Genomic DNA, 13800 nt, shown 5'->3' on the forward strand with positions numbered 1-13800 from the left:
TTCTTCCTTCAAAATAAATACAAACAACGTCCGAGCGCGGGGCCGGCGGGGCCTGGGCCCGGGGCGGGGCAGCACGGGGTGGCGGGGAAGGGAAGGGAGAGATGGCGGGGGCGGGGGGGGCCGCCCCGGGGCACGGCGGCGGCCAGAACGAGATCCCGGGGAGCCGCGGGCTGGGGGAAGCAGGCACCGGGAACGTGAGAGTGCGAAGGAGAGGGGGGGGGGGGGGGGGGGGCACAGGGTGCTGCCCCCCCCCCTCCCCCCGCTTTCCCGGTCCCCCGTTAGGTGCAGACCAGCTGCACGGAGAAGGTGTGAGGGAGGGAGGGAGGGGGGGGTGTAAGTTCCCCGAGCCCCGTTTTGCCCTGAGATACGGCGGGGGAGCGTCCGGCGGCGGCAGGAGGGGGTGGGGGGGCCAGCTCAGTCGCTCTCGCTGGAGTCGCTGCTCTGCTCGCCCTGCACCTTGTTGCGGTGCTGCATGGCGCGGTGGTATGCGATCTGCACCGACTTGCGGATGTTGGACTTGCGACCTTCCAGCATCTTCTCCTTGTCCAGGTCCTGGTTCACCCCCAGAGGCACCAGCTTCGTCCGGGGCAACCACTGCCTGCGGGGAGCGGGGGGCCACCTCGTTTGAGGGTTACAATCGTCTCCGGACAACCCCGACCCCCCCCACCCCCCCACCTGCTCCGAAGCCCCCGGTGCCCCGGCCTTACCAAGTGCGCTTGTTGTCGAAGAAGAGGACAAGGTAGAGGTGCTCGCGTGCTTCCTGAGTCATCTGCTCCCCCAGCTTCAGCACCTCCAGGGGGGGCACGGGGATGGGGACACCGTGGTGGAACATGCCTTCCCGCGGCATCTTGGGGTCGATGATCTGCCGGAGGAGTTGGAGGGGAGAGCTGAGAGGGGAAGGGGGAAGCCCAAGTGCCGCTCTGCGGGAGGGGGAATGTGGATTTCGGAGGCCCCGGGAGCAGGCGGTACTCACCAGCGCTGGGTAGGAGGGGTACCCCCGGCACTTGGCCCACACCAGGTCCAGGGCATCCAGGGAGGAATCCTCATCCTCGGACAGCCACCCTGCACCGCGCCCCATGCCCTTGCGCACCACTGTGCCAGAGGAGAGGGGAGAAGGGAGTCAGCTGCGTCCCCCCTCGGGGCGACGGCACCAGCCGGGCGGGCAGCCAGGCAGCCACAGTACTTACTGCCGTGTCCCACGCCTCGGCCCGTGCCCACGGAGTAGGACTCGTTCTCTGTCCCCGACGTGTCCTCGCTACTGTCCTCTGGGAAGTTCACTCGGGAGAAGGAGGGTTTCCCTCTGCCCTGCTTGGAAGGCGTTGTGCTGCACGGAGAGGGAGCGGAGCCGTCAGCAGGAGCCACGTTAAACTTCCAGAAACCACTTTCAAGAGGGCCAGCCTGGCGGGATGCCAGGGACCATGGGCTTCAACCGTCAGCACTGGGAAGGACTTGGCAGGGGTACCAGGAAGAAAGGGGGGATGGTGCTTCTGCTGGGATGCCAGCCGGACCCTCACCTGGTTTCACCCGGGAGGACCCAGAAGACGAGCACCAATTCGAATTAGAGGCACAGGCAGGAACCTGCTGGAGCTGGCTGCTGGAAGGGCCAGTGCCAGAGCAGCCACTGTGCCAAGGGGCAATTCCCCGGTTCATGCTCCCTACTAGCCCTTTGCTGCACACTCACACCTTTAGGTTTCACATTATAAAAAGGCACAAAACCCGCAGCTTTCTAGGGTTTAGATAACAGCAGCCAGGCCACAGGACGGTGAACGAGACGGGTACCACCAAATAGGCTCCCTCATCTGGCAACTCAAGGCCGAGCGCCGCATCAGAGCCATGCCGGGAATGGTACCTGGTACGGTCCGAGGCAGCACTGCTGCTGCTGCTGCTGCTGGACTCCGAGTCGGAGCTGCTCCGGGGAAGATTGCAGTCATTGCGGTACACCAGGAAGCTCTTCTTCACTGGCTGGTTCCCGCTGCTGAAACCGTTGGCTGGCAGGTCTGCAAAACACCCCACCAGAAGAGCATTACAACCGTGCAGCACCCCGCCACGTGCTCCCAGCGGGGCCATGGCCGCCTGGCTGCGCGGGGGGAGCTGCTGCACCCACCCATGGGAGCGTCTTCAGTGGACTTATCACTGTCACTGTCCGAGCTGGAGCTGGGGCGCGGGCTTCGCCCTCGCTTCCTCTGCCGCTGGGAGGACCCCATTATTGGGAGCTGGGGGGGCCCGATGGGGCTGTTCCCGTGGCCGGGAGTGATCTGGCTGTCCCGATTCTTCGGGGGGCGTCCTGGACGTTTTGGAGGGCCTGCAGTTTTAGGGTTCTTCTTGGAGAAGAGCACTGAGGTCCTCCTGCCAACTTCATGTGCTGGGGTGGAAGAAGAATTGGGACCCAGACCTGGAAGAGGGAGAAGGTGTCAGCTGCAGCCCACAGGACCTGGCAGGGACCACACGGCAGCAGCATCAAGGAACAGCTTCATTTCTCTGGAATGTTATCTCGGAAGATCCTCCGTCCTGAGCTTTGCCATGCCTGAGCCCTCAGGGTTAAACTATCCAGTCTGCTGACAGTAAAAGCTAGATGGGGACATCAAAGAATGCTCCACCAGTCAGGGATGCCCTCCTTTCTCCCAGGCAGCAACCTCACAGAAACAGAAGTCAAGAATAGGAAGCAAGCAGGGATAAACCTTTTCCACGACACACAGCAGCTGAGAAGCTCCACTGCACCCTTTTAGACAAAGGCCCTGAAACACACCCTGCTTGCAGAAAAGCCTGCTTTTCCCAGTGCTTAGCAGGGCAGGACTGGGATGCAGAGATGGCAAACCCCCCATGATACCTGGCAGCTCTGCCTGGAGCTCTTGCTTTGCTCCCCATGGAGCCCAGCTCAGTATCTCCGTCCCGGAGGCCAGGGAGCTGGCGGCTGGCCCGCGTTCGGCTCGCAGCCCCAGGAGGGCGTTTTGGAGCTCGGCAGTCAGTGCTGCTGCAACTCCCTCCCATGCCCCCCAGCGCAAAGGGACACTGAAGGCAGCCTGCTCCCTAATGCCCCTAGAGAAACCGGGCAGCGTGGCAGAGCTGGCAGGAGGAAACAATCCATCTATCTCATGCCCCACATAACACAGCTGGGACTCTCAGTCTCTGGAACGACATCCAGTTCCTCGGCCGCACGGGAGGCGAGCTCACTGGGTGAACGCTGACAGCAGCTGCAAACACCAGCGACCTGCCAACCCTCCCCAGAGGCAAACACACACCAGGCTGCGGCTGTTCCAGACGCAGGAGGTGGTCTCCTTCAGCTGCCAGTCCCGCCTGCTTGGCTGGCACAGCTCACTACAAACTACCCAGTGGGGTACTGTCCTCGGATGGGGACGTTGGGAGGGAGCCCGGGGAGGCACAGACGTTGTAGTCTGCACCCACCCTTAACAGGAGGCACTACTGGAAATGAGGAAGCCCCGCAGGGGAATGGGAGATAAGGGATTGCCCCCCCGAGAGGCCATCTGCCCTGCTGCTAAGGAGGAGCGAAGAGAGGGGTGTGTGCAGGGAGCTGCCCACACGGCCCTCCTGCCTCGGGAGGCACCTGGCAGGGCAGCCTCTCCCCCAGCCAAGCTTGTCCAGAGGTGGTTCTGCACCACTCCCCAAAATTGGCAGTATTCTGGAGGGACTGGTACCTTTGCCAGTCTCCTGGCTGCTGCTCTCTTCTGCAGCACTGTCTGTCTGCAGGTCCTTCTCGCAGGGGTTGTGTGACTGCAGGACTCCCCTGGCAGAGGAGCTGTGCCGCTCCAGCCCGTCTCGGCCCAGGTCCCGCGGGTGAGCGAGTTTCCGCCGTAGGACCGTGATCTCCTTCTTGATCATCTTGGCCCGGCGGGACCGTCCTATGCTCTGCTTGCCAGCGTTGACCTCATCCAGCCGCTCCAGCAGGATCTTTAGCTGCTCCTCCAAGGGCAGGTGCTTCTGATTCTCTGAGAGCAGCAGCCGCACATCTTCTGGGGGAATGAAAGAGGAGCAGATGGATGAAAGAAATCGGGAACTCTTTGGAGCTCTTCTACCTGAAAGGGCATGGGGCAATCCAGATTTCCTGCAGGAGGGAAGTAGCTGACATGGTACCAAACACCTGTGAACATGGGAAGTTACCCTAAAAGAACTGGAGAAGGAGCCCTGTGGGAAGTAAGCCAGTTGGGACTGCTGGGGAAAGCAGGCTGATCAACAGCTTGGAGAATACCAGGGTTCCCATCGGCTGGGGCAATGACACAGTAGGAAAAAGAAAGGGAAAACAAGAGTGAAAGGGATCCTGAAACATTAGAGAACAGGGAAGTTCCCCTCTCTGAGCCTGTCCCATGATGGAGCAGGGAGAGGGGGACCCTAAAAGGATCCTTCTCTGACACACTGTTCCTGGCAGTGCTCCCCACTACCCAGAGAAAAGCAGAACTACAACCACAGAGCCAGCAAGATCTGGCTGATGGATGTCAGGAGCTGCATGGCAGCCAGCAAAGCCTGCAGCTGGGGAGAGAGGGGGGAGCATACAGCTCTGACCAGGGGTAGTCAGTCCTTCTAGCTGGGCAGCACAGCAGGAGCCTCAGCAGCTCACAGCCAGTGCAGGGGACGGGGTGAGTGACAGCACCCCTGATGCTGGCCAGGGAGGCCACGTCCCAGGCAGCCCCTGCCCTGACCAAGAGGAAGACGAGGGACCAAGGGACTGGCAGGACATGTGGACAAGCCGCTGCCTAGAACCAATCTAATGGGGCTGACAGGTACCTGACTAGCAAAGCCCCCACCTCTCCGAGGAGTGGGGATGCACAGTCCAGGCATCCGACTGAACCTCCCATGGGGCGCTGCTCGAACAGACCCCCAGGTACCCTGACTCTGCCTGGGCTTTACCTCTGAGTAGCCCTCGTACCCTGGAACAGGGGATGAGTACCCACCGTCCTCGATGTCTTGGACCTGAGCCTCTTCCACCGTTACACAGTGGGGGAAGTGCATGCCTGTCTCAAAGTCAATGCCCATCTTCTCTGCCTGCCGGCGAGCCTGCCGGAGAACGGCGCCTCCCTGCTCCCGCAGACGGATGGCTGCCCGGTAGAAGATTGTGTCTTTGGCATTGTATTTCAAACAGTTGTTGATAATCAGGTTGAAATCCTCCTCAAAGTCATCAAAATTCAGATAGCGATAGGCTTCCAGATTTTGTTTCATTGTCTGAAAATCCATCGGCTTCTTGATGTGATCCAGGTAGTCTGGGACCTGCATGAGGAAAGAGCCAGAGCTAAGAGCCCAGGAACCATCAGTTAGCATTACCTGCTCCAAGAAAACAGTTGTTAGAGGAATCAGGTATCACTCCCTGTGTTCTGCCCAAATGCACATCGGGGAATGCTGTCTGCTTTTGCAGCTTGAGGAACAGTAACGCCTCCGGACTAGAGAGCCCATGTGCTGTGCTCAACCTGTTAGAGCAGATACACACTCTGAAGCGTTTTTACAGTTCCAGTGCACATGCCAGCACCCCGTCCTCTCCTCCTGTCTGCAGGCAGCTGGGATCCAGTATGCTACATGGTGTTCCCCGGGGGAGGAAACCGCAAGCGCAGCCCCTGGGGGGGGAGGGTGAGCGCAGACAGGTAAAACAGTACCGTCCAGGCGGCAGCAGTGGCTGCAGGTGGGACCGCGCAGCCTTCCTCCCCAGCTCTGCCAAGACACCTCCGTGCCGACCTGCTGCCAGAACCGTGCAGAGCTGGCATGGCCTTTCCCCACCTCCCCAGGCGGGGACTCGATGATGTGTCTCAGGAATCATTTCCCTTGCTCCCAGCAGTGACAGCCTGGAGGGTCAAACCCATTTCTGTGCTGTGCTCAGTCTGTCACCTAGCAGAGGCCTTCTCGAGAGGACAGGTAAGAGCGTGCCGCCTGCCAAGGGCTGGCATTCTGCCTTTCCCAGCGGGAATCCCCAACCACTCACAGACACTGGAGTCACCAGCAACATGTACAGAGGAAGAGCTGAGCGCTGTGCTCCCGGCCGGCACCAGCTCAGCTGTTCTGCATTCAGCTCACCCAGGAGGGGCATTGCTGCACACCCCCCTTGGGTGAGTGGTGCTGGGATGCGCGGGCCAGCACCAGGCTGCCTGGGGGAGCTTCCGGACAAGAGAGCACCCTGGGCAGCCCTTGGCACAAGCAAGGGACAAGTTTTGAGTGAAGTAGAAATCTGGGGGAGGGGGTTCTTACTTCGTAGATTTCTGTTACCTCAGACAGAGGGACCGGCTCGCTGAAGATGTTGCCTGTGTCTTTCTCCTGCAGCTGCTCGAGCGTCTTGCGGAGGAGGATGAGGAAGGGGGTCAGCTGCATTTCCAGTGCCACCTGCTGCACTTTGATCTGAAACAGAGGAACAGAGTGGGGCTGAGCCCCCTGCCTGGCAGACAGGCGGTGGGGACAGTCCTCAGGGAGCAGCGGTGCAGTCCTGCAGGACAGCGACAGCTCTCCTCACACGAGGGGCAGGGACTGCACCTCACACCCATCTCTGGGGAGAGGAGGTCTAACACCGGCTCCAGCACCTGCGTGTCCCACCTCAGCCTTGCAGAGCAGCCACCTTTGCTCAGAGCCACCGGGGCAGGGCACAGCACGGCTGAGGCGACCCCAGCACGCACTCTGCAGCACTCTAAAGAGCCCATGCTCATGCCCACCCCAGCAGCTCCCCAAGGAGGGGCAAACAATTGTTACCGTCTCTCTCTTGAGCTTCTCCCGCTTGCGTATCAGCTCCACCAGCAAGCGTGCACGCTCTAGGTCATGGCGGAGGCGCTGCCATGACTTCAGCTGCTCCTTCAGGGCCCAGTTCTTATCCTCAGTGTCTCTCTGTGGGAACATCAGAGACCATGAGCTGACAGGAGATGTGTTCCCATCTCCACCTTCCTGATTGTGTGCTGGGGCTCCTCCCTGGCAAAGGGAACCAGCATGCTCAACCCACTGGTTCAGCAAAGGTCCTGGTTCCCTTGTTGTAACCTAGGCAGGTGGCTCAGAAACAGTGTGATCTCTGACCAGAGCTGAATACCTACTCCTTGGTCACCAAGCCCTTAGGATGCCAGGAGGCAGACATCCTGAGCCTCTGGAAATACTCTTTCTAACACGACTGCCTGCCTGCAGCTGCCCAGGAGCACAGATCAACAATACTGGGGTCTGTGCTGCTGCTCAGAGCTCCAGCAAAGGGCAATAGGGCAAAAAGGGAACATGTTTCTGGTTGCTTTCACTTCTGGAGCACCAAAAAATGCCGACTTCTGTTCTGCCGTAGCCAAAGATGGACAGAAGCAGTCTCAACTCTTCTCCAGCAAATAAAAATGAGAGGGGGCAAAGGCAGGAGAAACACCTGCCCGGTCACAGTCCTCAAAGGGCTCAGAAAGAAAGATTTAGAGCTCAGGGAGGGAGCCAGAAGAAAAATCTTCCTCTCTGGCACCAGAGACTTCACATCTGTGAAGTGCTGACTAAGGGCTGAGGCAGACAGTGGGCTGGAAGCAGCACCCACAGGGAGCGCTCCTGGAGCGGTTTCAGAAACTGAAAGCGAGGCCTTGGTTTCTTCCAGACTGTTTCTGGAGATCTCCGGCCATCTCTCTCAACACTTACTGACACAGCAGCCTCAGACTAGAGCCTTTTCTGACAGGTTTGCCATCGCCACCGGCTAAACGCGGGCATGAGGAACGAGCTAACTTCTGTGCAGCAGCATGAGAGGGCAGGATTCCCTTCCTGTGGCAGGCTGCCAACGGCATCACTGCCTGGCAAATCTCTGAACACCGAGAGCAGAGGAGAAGGTGAAGCAGCAAAAGCAGCTGGGGCTGCCCTTTCCTCATCTGGGACCTCATACCCCTGGCCCCCCTTCTGCGCCTGCAGGCACCCCATGCAGCAAAGGCTTTGAGCCCACAGCTCCGAAGGCGCAGGAAGCATGCGCGCGCAGCCAGGATTCCCTGCAGTGCCCCAATGAGCTGCCCTTACCTGGTCACAGTTTCTTTGTGACTGCAAGTGTGTCTGAAGGCGGCGGAGCAGAGGGACACCGTTGCGGGACTGTCTCTTCAGAGTCCAGTAGCTGTGCAGCCTCTGCATGAACTGGCTCTTCCTCTGGATGGTTAAACGGTTTGTAATCTTACTGAGCCTGAAGAAGGGAGAGGAACCACAGACCCCATCAACAAGGCAAGCCTGGCCACTGCAGGAGAAGCCCTGGCTGGGGGGATGTAGCAGCAAGGCCACCCGAGAGCAGCTGAGAAGCTGCCTGGGCAGAGAACACCCTTTCCTGTGGCAGGAATTTCTGTAACACCAAGTCATGCACGGCAGCCGCCTGCCTGTGTCAGCCACAACAGAGGACGCCAGGAAACATCCAGCCTTGCCTCTCCAAAACAGACTTTTCCTTTCTACCTCCTGCCAACTTTCAGGCAAAAGCCTGGGGCAGGCTGTGCCGGGTCGCGGTACAACACAGATGCATTGGGGACCAGACCTTTAACAGCTCCCACAGTCCCCGAGACCGTGAGCATTGTGGCACTGCTATCCCAAAACCTTTATTTACCTGGCTGAGGGCCACTCATGCTGACAAAGGCCCTGGCCAAACATTACCAGACAAACGAGCCCCAGGGAGCCCATAACTTGACCAAACCCGGCAAAGTGTGAGGAGGGAACAGGAGGCATGAGCACAACAGAACTCCTATCCGAGCTAATGAAGGACTACCCTAAACAGCCCAAAACACCACAGAAGGGATTTTCCTACCCTCTACAACAGCAGAAAGCCGGGAGGGGCTGGGACAGCCTCCTTCAACAAAGCTGGACAGAGATGCCCTGCTAGCAGGGAGCCAAAGGGATGAAGCCCAGCATCTCCACATCTCACAGGGACAGTTCTGCGCACGGGATGACCCGACCTGCATCAGCCTCAGCTGAAGAGGCTGGGGAGAGCAGTCTCATGTGCCATCGCCGGCCAAGCACAGCTCCCACAGGAAGACATTTGGCATTCTGGCAACAGCCCTTGAAGAATAATTAATCCCAACAGGAAGGCCTGGGGAGAGGTTAACAGCTTCTAGCTCAGTGTGGGTTTTGCTGCGAGCACAACGATAGCACCTGCCAATGCGTCCACACATAAGAAAAGAGGCTCCAGCTACAGAGCAAGCCCTGAGTGAGCAAAAACATAAGGTTAGGACACAAACCGTGGCAAAATGCCAGCAGCCTTGTAGCAGAAACCTGCCTCCACAAGTGACCAGAATCCTGCCCAGAGAGCAAAGCCCACAGCTTCCGGGTGCTCCCCTCCGATCGCGCAGGAGATAGTCTCGAGAGTCCACAGGAAAGCAGCGGTCCCGTGTCCCTGCACTGTCACAGCCGTGCTCGACGGGTCAGCAGGTACAACAACGGTATGGTGTCAGGGCATCACGGGGTTACATCCCCGGCACAGCTCCTGCCGCAGGAAGGAGGAGAGCTCAGCAGCTCAGGGGTGGTGGTTCACAACCACAGAGGCAAATGCTTCTGTGCCCAACCCACGCTTCAACCGTGCGATGCCTGCTGCAGGGTGACGGCAAGATCCAAAACTGTCCTAAGATGCTTCTATGTGTTTTTGCACGCTGCCGAGGACACCCAGAGTTATAAACTACACTGACAAATTCTGGCAAGGCTCTTAGATGCTCTGGTTTTGGGATTTGCACGCCAGCCCAGTGATCAGACCAGAGCAAGACACATGGTAGTTACAGCTGTAACTACTGGACGTTTGCACCTTCCCGTGAGCCCTCAGGGTCGGGATGCAACAGAAACACAATCCCTGGCAAGGCCTCAAGTACCTTCCTGACACCTCATGCTGTGAAGCCAACCTCATGACAGTCATGCCCCTCAGCAGGCAGGAGTCCTGGTCCTCTCCAGCCACCCCTCGCAGGCAGCTGTGCCAACGCTTTCTGCGCCCTGCTGCTGCTGCCCGGCCCCGCTCCAACAGGCAGCTCCGAGGCAAAGCTGCTGCCTGCAACTGGCACAAAACACTAAGGAAGCCCAGCAAGGGGTAAGCAGTTGCTGGGATGGATGAGCTGTGCTCAGCAGGGCACAGGGATCCTGATATGAGACCTCTCTGCTTCAGAGCTAAAACAACCCCTGTGGTTAGCCCATTTCCCAGGCCTGAATCAATCCCACACTTCTCTCTTTTCCCCAGCACAGCCCCAGGAGAAAAAAAAAAAACCTTGGCAGAAAGAAGAGCAGCCCCCCTCCTCCCTCCCCAGTTTACTCCAGCGCCTGAGGTCAGCACAACAGGAAAGGAGCACTGGGAACCCCCAGCTGCTTCCTGACGCACCCGGCCAAGTTCATTCTCTGCCGTTAAGCTAACAGCAGCTATTTCCTGCCCCGCCGAAGGCCCAGACACCTTTGCGGGGCAGCGCATCACCCTGCCTCTCTGCAGGACTCCCAGAAGAAACCACCAACAGCCCTCTGAGAGAATAAAGCAAAAAGCACCCATGGGAAAAGCTAAGGGGAGGAACAAGATAATGCCCATGTGGAAAGCGGGACACAAGGCACAGAGAAAGGGAGAAATTTCTCCACAGTCAAGGGAGGCCAGTGGGTCGTACCTGTGGGGGGGGATGCAGGGCACAGAAACCACAGGCGCTGCTGCTCGTTTTTCCGCCAGGATCTTCCGTGCCTTCTTCATCTTGATCCTAGACTTGGCCTTTGCTTTTTTTACTTTCTCAGAGCTCCAGCCCTTCCCCTCCTCCTCCTCCTCCTCGTCCTCCTCTTCCCCCTCGCTGTGGGAGAGGGCAGGAAGCCTGCGCACGGAGCCCGGCGGCGTGTGGATGTCGCAGTAGGCGGTTTTGCGCACACTGAAGGAGGTACCGTTGGCCCCCGTCTCCCGGACGGGCTCCATCTTCATGTACAGCCCGGCCTGCTGGGCGCAGGTGACGTGGAAGGCAGTGTAACAGTTGGCTTTGTGGCACTGGATGCAAGCCCCGGAGCCGCGCTGCTTGCAAATGTAACAGGTCAGCTTCCAGCGTGCGGGCGGGATGTGCTCGATGCTGTCAATGGGCTCCAGGAAGACGGTGTTGGCAAAGCACACCTCTGGGATCCAGAGGGCACAGACCACGTGTGCCCAGCGCCCATCGTCCGTTTGCTTGAAGGCCCCCCCCTTGTTTGGGCAGAGGGCACAGTCCACGGCTCGTGAGGGTGACTGCAGGCACCGTCTGCAGAGCCACTGTCCCTCCGGGATGTAGGGCACCCCGTAGCACTCCTGATGCACAGCCAGGTTGCACATGTCGCAGAAGAGGATGACATTGCTGTTCTGACACTCCCCATCGTTGCAGATACAACAGACAGCATCCTCATCCACCAAGGCGTTTGGATCCCCCTTGTTGTGGCTCTCGAAGTAGGACTCCTTCTCCAGCCGGTCCATCAGATACTCAAAGATCTCCTGGGGAATGGGACTCACGCCTTCGGTCTTCCGCCGCTCATTCATTATGTCCAGCCAGATGTAATCTTCCTCGTCCATGTCGTACTCCACCTCCTCATCCAGCTCTTCTGCCGACTTCTCAATGTACCTGGAAGGACAGCATGGGAGGGTGAGGGCACAGCTGGTGGGGACTCAGAGCTGCTGAACCCTAACTCCCGCAGGCTGTGGCTGAGGAAACGTTTAAACGCTACAGCCAAGACCCAAGTGAAATAAAACCCAGGGATGAGGCAGGAACGTGCAGAAGCAGGAGGTGCTGCTGCACCCCCAGCAACACAGTGGCACAACAGCGCATTGGGCTTGACACAGACAAAATAACACTCGTCTAATGGACGAGGTAAGGGCCTTGGAGACTCATCAGCACAAGATGGGATCCGGCACGAGCCACCAACAAGCAGGTGCCAAATGCTCTGGAGACAGCAGCCTCATGCCTAAGACACAACAGCAACCAGGAATGGAGGCACCATGTTTCGTTAATTCTGGCAAGGGCAGCTGCACCCTCTTCTCTTTCACTCTGAGTTGTGGGTGAGGGGATGTTACTTAGAGAGGAAAGAGCTGGAACCCTGAGGCAACCACCTCCCACCATCGCAGATGCCTCAGGGGAAGGTTTCTTTTCTAACACCCTGACATGAAATAATATCATTATCCTGTCCCTGGAACACGACACTGGTTTCTCAGGGCACGGGGCAACTAGGACAGCTGGGGTGGCCACACAAGCGTTACTTTGGTTCAGTATTAACTCCCTGCTTGAGGTGTTACTTTGGGCCACTGCACTCACCAAACCACTCATGAAAAACTGTAGGACAACAAGGAGAACTAAGCCCATAAACGGACACTTCTTACAGGTACACCTTGGTGCTGGGGGGCTCTAGAGCTATCCCAGCATACCTCCGAAGAGCATTATGGAAGGCAGAAGGACACATTCGTTTTTTGTTATGATTATATGTGCCGTCCTGGCAAGGAACGAGCACGGCAATCCCAGCAATGACCTAAGCAGCAAGAGAGAGCTCTGCAGGCGCACGGACCCCTCAAAACCAGGGCGTGATGCCAGACAGAGCTCCTAGAGCCTGAAGCCACGGGATGGCCAGCTCTGCAGGACCCGGGAGAGGCAGATGGAAGCCGTTTCCATGAGCCACGGACAAGCCGCCTGCACAGAGCGGGGCCAATTCCACCTCCAGACCCAGGACACGAGCTAGAGCTGCCTGGGAGCCTCCTCGCGCCCCAGCCACGGACAATACCTGTAGTAAGAGGTGGGGCGAGGTGGGGCGTCGGGGGTGTCCTGCTCCAGCTCCCGGTACACCACCTCGGGGAGCTTGGGGGTGGTGCCGGCCGAGGCGTTGTGGTGATGGTGGTTGGAGTCCTTGCGCTTCTCCTTGTTCTTGTGCTTGCCGGATTTGGGCGGGACGCTCTGGGTCTCCGTGTTCTCCTTATTGCTCCCGTTCTCGGGCACCTCCTCGGGCACCTCCTCGTCCTCGGACACCACGTCGAGGTTATCGAAGATGCTGATGCGGTGGACGCGGCCGTGCAGGTCCACCTCCACCATGCGCTGGGCCTGGGCGTAAGTCATCACCTCGCGGCCCGGCGACTGGGAGGTCTCGGAGGGGCTGGGCGACTGCTTGTTGGCGGCGCGGGCCTGGCGCCCCTTCTTCTTGTGCTTGCGCAGGGGGGTGTGCTGGGGCGGGGGGGGGTTGTCGTGGTCATAGTGGTAGAGGTGGTACTCGATCCCGCTGTAGCTCTTGTAGATCTTGCGGCAGGTGCCCACCGGACACTCGTAGGGGGGTTTGGTGGCCCGTAGGTTGTGGCAGAAGGTCTTCACGTCGAAGTCTACGCCCATGGCGTCGCCCGCCCGAGCGGGGCTGAGGGGGGGGGGGCTGAGGCCAGGCCGGGCCAGACCAGGCCGGGCCGGGCCGGGCCGGGCCCCCCCGCCCCGCCGCCCCCTCCCCGGGCCCCGGCGGCGGCCGCCCGCCTTCCCTTCCCTTCCCCTCCCTTCCCTCCCTCCCTCCCTTCCTTCCTTCCTCCGGCGGCGCTCACCGGCCCCGGGGCCGCGCTCAGCGGGCGGGCGCGGGCGGCGGCTCCATGGGCAGCGGCGGCGGCGGCAGCGGCGGGCCCGGGCCGGGCCGCAACAATGGAGGCTGCGGCGGCGCCTGGCGCGGGGCGGCCGCTGGGTAAAGCGCCGCGCCGCCCTTAGCAACCGCACTTTCGGCACGGCCGAGCCGGGGGAGGGGAGGGGAGGGGAGGGGAGGGGAGGGAGCGGGGCGGGGGGAAGAAGGGGAAGAGGGTGGGCGGCGGCGGAGGAGGAGGAGGAGGGCGGCGGGAGCGGGGAGGCCGCGGGAAGGCCGGCGGGGGCCGCGCCGGGCGAGGCGAATCTGCCGATGCGAATCACAGGCGCGGCCGGCACCGCCCGGGAGCCCCGC

The 13800-nt window shown here is 59.9% G+C and overlaps 1 protein-coding gene across 4 annotated transcripts; it reads right to left on the bottom strand.

The window, feature by feature from the left end:
* Positions 1-253: 253 nt before the first annotated feature.
* On the bottom strand, positions 254-13557 carry BRPF1 (bromodomain and PHD finger containing 1). Of its 4 annotated transcripts, none has more exons than XM_075053182.1 (14): positions 13418-13557; positions 12625-13242; positions 10518-11477; positions 7936-8092; positions 6676-6807; positions 6184-6330; positions 4905-5217; positions 3654-3965; positions 2105-2392; positions 1850-1997; positions 1188-1324; positions 974-1092; positions 708-862; positions 254-598 (listed from the first exon to the last, which is right to left on the bottom strand). In XM_075053182.1, the coding sequence occupies exons 2-14, from the start codon at positions 13218-13220 to the stop codon at positions 415-417; spliced, it is 3648 nt and encodes a 1215-aa protein (XP_074909283.1). In that variant the 5' UTR covers positions 13221-13242; positions 13418-13557; the 3' UTR covers positions 254-414. The 4 variants fall into 4 exon arrangements, with proteins under 4 accessions (XP_074909283.1, XP_074909285.1, XP_074909282.1 ...); XM_075053184.1 differs by having other exon boundaries at positions 256-598; positions 6202-6330; positions 13418-13556; XM_075053181.1 differs by having other exon boundaries at positions 256-598; positions 3654-3968; positions 13418-13556.
* Positions 13558-13800: the final 243 nt, after the last annotated feature.

This window comes from Buteo buteo, chromosome 21, assembly GCF_964188355.1.
Source record: "Buteo buteo chromosome 21, bButBut1.hap1.1, whole genome shotgun sequence".
NCBI classification, from domain to species: Eukaryota; Metazoa; Chordata; class Aves; order Accipitriformes; family Accipitridae; genus Buteo; species Buteo buteo.